The 7,500-nt window shown below is 52.1% G+C and overlaps 1 protein-coding gene across 1 annotated transcript in view; it reads right to left on the minus strand.

Annotated features, from left to right (window-relative positions):
• The window catches only part of LOC311311696 (girdin-like), a gene marked incomplete at both ends in the record, with an annotated part of 34,136 nt that overhangs the window by 15,217 nt on the left and 11,419 nt on the right, over positions 1-7,500 (minus strand). The window contains 10 exons of the mRNA XM_084441450.1: positions 132-293; positions 378-551; positions 876-1,017; positions 1,268-1,395; positions 2,087-2,281; positions 2,869-3,074; positions 3,492-4,010; positions 5,077-5,221; positions 6,117-6,263; positions 7,155-7,313. Coding sequence (XP_084297576.1) covers positions 132-293; positions 378-551; positions 876-1,017; positions 1,268-1,395; positions 2,087-2,281; positions 2,869-3,074; positions 3,492-4,010; positions 5,077-5,221; positions 6,117-6,263; positions 7,155-7,313 — 1,977 coding nt within the window. The remainder of the gene's footprint in view (positions 1-131; positions 294-377; positions 552-875; positions 1,018-1,267; positions 1,396-2,086; positions 2,282-2,868; positions 3,075-3,491; positions 4,011-5,076; positions 5,222-6,116; positions 6,264-7,154; positions 7,314-7,500) is intronic.

Below are 7,500 nucleotides of genomic sequence, written 5' to 3' on the forward strand. Positions count from 1 at the left end.
AACCCCCCCAAGAACCTGAATTTTCATTCACACAGTAAAATAGTTGACTGGCTACAACCGGCGCTTCTACTGAAACGTGCGCCGTCCCTTTAAGAGGCGGAGCCCGCTGGAGAAATGCCGACGAAGCAGACCTGCAGGTTGGCGTTGTGCGTCTGCAGGGCCGTGTTGCTCTCCTGCAGCGAGGCCGTCTGCCTCTGGAGGGCCAGGATCTGCGCCTGCAGCCCGTCCGACTGCGCCCCCAGCTGCCTCAGCTGCCCCTGCAGCGCCTGGCGCTCCGCCTGCAGCGTGGCATTCTGGGGGAAGGGACAGACGACAGACTGTTCACGAGCGGTCGACGTTAACGGGCGGTCGACTGAACGCCGTCCGGGCGAACTTACGTTCCTCTCCACCTCGATCAGGCGGTCCTTGACGCGCAGCAGCTCGCGGGTGGCCTCCTGGCTCTCGCGCCGCCATTGGCCGGCCGCCCCGTCGCTCTCGCGCTGGGGGGCGGGGCCGGCGGACGCACGCTCCTCCTCCTCCCTCTGCTGCAGGGCCTCGTAGTTCAGCCTCACCTGGGGTGGGTGGGGGGGTCAAAGGTCAAATGTTTCGGCTGTGCTCGATCACATCAATAAAACGTCCATTTTTGGTTCCACGGGGGACTCTAATGCTAAAAGCCAATCGCTGCTGTCGGGTTGAAAATCTTCTATCTCCAAAATGGTTTTCAGAATGTTGAAAAGAACATTCCATTCTATGTTTTTGAACATAAAGTTGCATAATAACGAGCTGTTTAGAGTACATGTCAGAGGCTGTGAAGGGTCGCGGCTTTAATTTGACCCCATTTGACCCGGCAGCAGAGCAGTGTAGGCTTCCGGCGCTCTCATCTGAAGGCGGCTCACGGTTTTGAGTTCCTGCCGCAGCTGCTGGTTGAGGGTGGCGGACTCCTGCAGACGAGCCTCGAGGGCGGCCATCTTGTCTTCCTTGATCTGCAGGGACCTCTTCAGAGACGACTCCAGCTCCGACTCCAGCATCTTGAACCTGCTGGGGTGGGGTGGGGGGGGTGGGGGGGGTTGGAAAAGAGCGTTTAGTCCTTAATGTTCGACATTCATGTTCAGTATTTCAGTAGTTAGTCATGTTTAGCGTGATTGTTCCTCTAGAAACATACAACCTGGTTGCTGTCTTAATTCTGTTTCGGCTATGTGACTCGGTATTCCTGTGACATCTCATAACCACAACCCCCGTTGAGGGTGTACCCCTTTTTTGAGGAGGGTCCTAAGCTGTACCCCCACACCTGTTCTCTGGGGTCTCCTCGTCACTCTGGGGGGACTCCTGGTTGAGGACCCTCATCTCCAGCTCGTGGGCCTGCCTCTCCAGCTCGTTCTCCCTCTGCTGGTTCTTCAGCTTCTCGCTCACCAACTCCTACCACACACACACACACACACACAGACACACACACACACACACACACATCTGTTGCCGCTTCTGAGGTTACTGGCGACAAGCAAAAAGCGCAGTTGTCAACGACGTACGTAGTGGCTGTGGCTCTATCAATACTCTCCCAGCACACCGCCAAAGCTCCTCGGGCAAAACATTTAATCTGGAGAAAACCTTTACGCAGAGTGACCTGGAACACCAAAACACCGGCCATCCCGGTTCCTCCCTTTGAACCGTACTTCTCAAACCTCTCCTGTGACACGGCTTTCCTTGCCGGACTGAAACGTCTGAGGACATCAACTCTGCCCACAGCTGTCAGACTTATATATATATATATATATATAATAAGTCTATATAATCGTCCCCTGGTTTTGTCCTGTGTGTGATGTGTGAGTCTGTGTGTATAGATCTCTGTGTGTATACTGTGACATGTTTTTTGCGTTTTATGTCTGGGTGGTCATTTCTTGTGATAATGTGTAATGTCAGTTTTTATTTAATTGTATTTATTTATTTATTTAGTCTTTTAATATGTGTATCCTTTTAGATTAGCTACTTTTGTCAATTCTGCAATCTTTTTCAGTTGCGATTGTGAATTAAATAAACTCAAACTCAAACACAGCTGATCTCAGAATCGGATTGTTATTTGGGCGGACTATCCCTTTAATGAACCGCGGACCTCTCTGAGCGTGGCCAGGGTCCTCTGGTCGATGGCGGCCTGCTTGGCCAGCTCGCGGTTGTCTCTCTCCAGGCCCTTCACCCTCTCCGCCGTCTCCCTGAGGCCCTCCAGCTCCTTCCCCAGGGTGCGGGCGTCCCTCTCCAGGCTGGCCACGCGCCCGTGGGCCCCGTCCAGGGTGGCGTCCTGGATCTCCGCCTGGGGGGCGGAAGAGACGAGAGGACATGACGGTAAAAATGCGGAAGAAAATGCAGAATCGGCTAAAAAGGGGAGAAATATGCTCTCACACAATGAGGACAACACACACACACACACACACACACACACATGCTGGGTAAGACAGCGTTGCCCCACGAGCTAGCTTTTGGTTTCAGTGCCTTGCTAAAAAGCACAATGGGTGAGGGACACGAGGACGGCTCGGCCTCCCAGAATCCACCGCTCCGCCTGGGATTCGAACCGAAAACCCCTCCACCCAAGACGCATTATTTTAGTGTTTATGCAAACAAAAAGTGCACAATGCTGCTAATTTTATTGTGCTTTTCAATATAAAACTCAAGAGAAATTATTCCAGTGTGTGTATCAGTAGTTTTTAAAAATGTTCAGCATATTTTATAATACCGCGATAATACTGATAACCGTGATAATTTTGCTCACTATAATCGTGATATGACATTTTCATACCGTTACATCTCTAGTTGTATCGACGTTCATCTACTGTAATCGAGCGCGACCGAAACATCTGACCTTTGCTGACCATTTGAACTCTGACCCCCGAGCGGACCGACCTGCTGCTTGAGCCGGCGGTTCTCCTTCTCCAGCCTCCGCGTGTCCCTCTCCAGAGCCGCCGCCTCCTGCTCCAGGCTCCGCCTCTCACGCTCCAGCTGCTCCAGGCGCCGCGCGGCGATCCTCAGCTCCTCCAGGCCCGCCTGCAGCGCCTGGTTCTCTGCGTCCAGCTCCCGTGACTCCGCCTCCACGCGCTGGAGCTTGCGGCCTGGTCGGGTCGGGGGGGGGGGGGGAACGGACCGACGTTAAGTTTCGGCGATTTCTTCGCGGGAGATAAAGATATTCCGCACGCAAACGGATCCTCCCTCTTAAACACCTATTGTATTTTTAGTTTGCTATTCTTGCACTTTGCCTTCAGCACTAGATTATGCTCTTAGTCACTTGTTTTAGAAAGGAGATGCACTTGTGAGTCCTGGCAAGTAGTACATTAGCTTTTCCTACGTTAAATGCAAATATTGTTAGTCGCTTTGGATAAAAGCATCAGCTAAATGACTGTAATGTAATGTATTATAATGTAATATAATGTAATATAATGTAATGTAATGTAGTTACTCTCACTCCACACTATTACAGGTGCACAGTGTAGTCAGTGAGAGAGCGACAGCTCGCGGTCATCTCAACCCACCGGTGTTGTCCAGGGCGGCCTGCAGGCGCTGGTTCTCGGTGTCCAGGGCCCGGCACCTGACCTCCAGGCGCTCGGCGCGCTCGGCGGAGCGGGGCAACCGGGCGGCTCGGCGGCGCCGGAGAGGGCCGTCGCCGTTGGGGCGAGAGGGGGGAGAGCCTTTGTCTAGCGCTTCCGGGTCGGGGGTCAAGTCTTTCAGGTCGCCTTCCTCCTCCAGCTGGCCCTTCTCCTGCCCCTGGAGGTCCGCCCCCTCGTCCCGGCGGCCGGCCCCTCCCTCCGGAGCGCGTCCGCGGTCCTTCTGGTCCGCCTCGTCCCGGGCGTCCGCGTCGCGCGCGTCTTTGCCCACCGACGGGGGCTCGTCGAACGCGGGGGCGGTCTTGTGGGCGTCGCCGGCGTCCTGGTCGCGATGCAGTCGCTGGCCGATCTCCTCGATGGTCCGGAGGAGACCCTGGTTCTCTCTCTCCAGCCTCAGCAGATGACTGCTGGTGCGCTCGTTCACCTCCTCTCCCAGGGACGTCTGACCTGCGCGCACACACACACAAACACACACACACACACACACACACACACACACACACACACACACACAGATGAACGACCGGAGGAATGAATGAAAAACTCGCCGCATGAATGAGCAAACTTCACTGTCTGTCTACATTCCATTATACCCATATTATAATAGGCTACTTACACTCCAGGTTAACATTATATTATTCAACTGTAGAACATACATATTTATATAGGCTTTACTTTTAAGTCTAGGTTAATATTATACTATTCACATTTATATGATATTGTTTAGTCAGGATTCTGAACTGATAAGCAGCTGTGGAGAGGAGCATGGCCTAGAATTTCAATGTACTTGGTGCATATGGCAAAAAGAAAATCTCTTGAGCTCTTGAACTCATTCGAACAAAGACCGTGATCGGATAACCCACAGTATATATAGCCTGCTCTTTAAACTGGGTCAGACTGGTCCACACTGGATCAGACGTTCTCTGAACCGGGTCAGACCGGATCAGACGCTCTCTGAACCGGTTCAGACCGGATCACACGCTCTCTGAACTGGGTCAGACTGGTCCACACTGGATCGGACGTTCTCTGAACCGGGTCAGACCGGATCAGACGCTCTCTGAACTGGTTCAGACCGGATCACACGCTCTCTGAACCGGTTCAGACCGGATCAGACGCTCTCTGAACTGGTTCAGACCGGTTCAGACGCTCTCAGAACTGGTTCAGACCGGATCAGACGCTCTCTGAACCGGGTCAGACCGGATCAGACGCTCTCTGAACCGGTTCAGACCGGATCAGACGCTCTCTGAACTGGTTCAGACCGGATCAGACGCTCTCTGAACTGGGTCAGACCGGATCAGACGCTCTCTGAACCGGTTCAGACCGGATCAGACGCTCTCTGAACCGGGTCAGACGCTCTCTGAACTGGTTCAGACCGGATCAGACGCTCTCTGAACCGGTTCAGACCGGTTCAGACGCTCTCAGAACTGGTTCAGACCGGATCAGAAGCTCTCTGAACTGGTTCAGACCGGATCAGACGCTCTCTGAACTGGTTCAGACCGGATCAGACGCTCACCCTCGGCGTTGTCGGGGGTCTTGGAGAGCTGCTCCAGCTCCCAGCCCAGGTGCTGGGACTCCTCCATGCTCCTCCTCTGGGCCAGACACAGGGCCAGGTTCTCCTCCTCCAGCTCCTCCATGCGCCTCCTCTGCACCTCCTTCTCCTGACGAGAGAGGGAGAGGAGAGGTAGAACATGAAGAGAGAGAGAGGGAGAGGAGAGGTAGAACATGAAGAGAGAGGGAGAGGGAGAGGAGAGGTAGAACATGAAGAGAGAGAGAGAGAGAGAGAGAGGAGAGGAAAGATAGAACATGAAAAGAGAGAGAGAGGAGAGGAGAGGTAGAACATGAAGAGAGAGAGAGAGAGGGAGAGGAGAGGTAGAACATGAAAAGAGAGAGAGAGAGAGAGAGAGAGAGAGAGAGAGAGGAGAGGTAGAACATGAAAAGAGAGAGAGAGAGGAGAGAGAGGAGAGGTAGAACATGAAAAGAGAGAGAGAGAGGAGAGGAAAGATAGAACATGAAAAGAGAGAGAGAGAGAGAGGAGAGGAAGAACATGAAAAGAGAGAGAGAGAGGAGAGGAAAGATAGAACATAAAAAGAGAGAGGAGAGAGAGAGAGAGAGAGGAGAGGTAGAACATGAAGAGAGAGAGAGAGGAGAGGAAAGATAGAACATAAAAAGAGAGAGAGAGAGAGAGAGAGGAGAGGAAGAACATGAAAAGAGAGAGAGGAGAGGAAAGATAGAACATAAAAAGAGAGAGGAGAGAGAGAGAGAGAGAGAGAGATAGGAGAGGTAGAACATGAAAAGAGAGAGAGAGAGGAGAGGAAAGATAGAACATAATAAGAGAGAGGAGAGAGAGAGAGAGAGGGAGTGGAGTTGAGATTAAAGAACATTCGCAACACACCAGTTTTGGTCTAGATAATAATATACAAATAGTCTCATATCACGACCCACGACCAGAAAAGCCGGATTTCTACTCGGGCGCGTTCATCCGGCGTGCGCTCCCGGACTCGTTCGCTAGCGGCGTCGGTGCGGTCCGGTCAGGTCCGGTCCGGTCAGCCCTACCTGTTCCAGGTCGTGGACGTGGGCCTCCAGCAGCAGGCTGCGTTTCTCCAGCTGGTGGAGTTTGTCCGAGCGCGCCCTCCAGCCCTCCACCTGCTCCTCCAGCAGCGCCTTGGTCTCCAGGAGCACCTGGTTGTCCTCCTTCAGCTCCTGGGGGACGGAGACGCGCACGCGTGACGCCGGGCTCACACCACGGGATACTTAAAAACCTGTTCCTTCCGGTTCCCTCATTAACTACCATTTAAATAAAATAAAGCAACTATGATAAAGGACCATGATGATGGTGACACATTTTCTGTCTGTTCTCTGAGCTCCTTAAAAAAAAAAGTTTCAAATCCTAACCGATTTCGAAATCAGGTTGCATCACGCATACGAGGAGAATCTTAACAGATCTTCTCGTGAATCTCAAACACACACACGACAAGATTTGCAAATAACGGCTCGTCACACACTACAGGATATTATCGTGCCCGAGGGAGCAACGAACCACTGGTAGTGATGTAATAATCTTAAATATCAAACATGTTTGATATTCTCTGGGCCCCTGATGGGTCTGCGAGCTGATCAGGAGGTATAAGATTGGATCTGTAAACCCCTCACATTACAAGATCATCCGGGCCGAACATCGGTACCGACCAACGTTCCAGACCAGATTTCTCCTCCGATTGTCGGGAGGGCTGAATCGGGGATAAATCGGCCCAAAAATCCTGTAGTCTGAGCCCGGCATTAGATTGTCAGAATATCTTGTTTGTGGTTTCTTGCTTCCCTCTGGAAAATCCGGGGTGGGATCAGTACAAGCTGTACATCCTCCTCCCGTTTCTCTCTGTAAAGCGTTTTATATCAATAAACACAAGTTTGATTTGATTTCAATTTAAGAATTCGCAATTAAGCATGAAAGGCGATTGATGACGAGGTTCTGTTCGTTCAAAGACGTTGAAACGTGCGAATATGTCAAAAAAGACATATGAACACGGTTGTGGTTCCTCCGGTCGTGTCGTCTGTTGTTTGTTTATTGTTGTTTATTGTTTCGGGGGTGTTTACCTCCACTTTGGCCTTGTAGAAGTCCATGCTGTGCAGCTTCTCGCGGTAGCGGCCCACCTCGCTCTCCAGCTTGTCGGCCCTGACCGCCCTCTCCCTCAGGGCGTCCAGCTCGTCGCGGTAGGTGCGGGCGGCGCGGGCGTCCGCCAGCAGCGAGGAGTTCTGGCACACGCGCGCGCACACACACACACACACACACACACACAAACGGACAGAGAGCAGGACAGGCAAGGGTTTAGGAATGATAGGTAGAAAGTGTGTGTGTGCATCAAGGTTATTATAGTTAACGAAAACTAACTAAAAAACGAAAACTAGGTGTGAAAAAACATTTTAGTTAACTGAAATAAAA

Source organism: Borostomias antarcticus, assembly GCF_949987555.1.
Source record: "Borostomias antarcticus genome assembly, chromosome: 7".
Taxonomy (NCBI): domain Eukaryota; kingdom Metazoa; phylum Chordata; class Actinopteri; order Stomiiformes; family Stomiidae; genus Borostomias; species Borostomias antarcticus.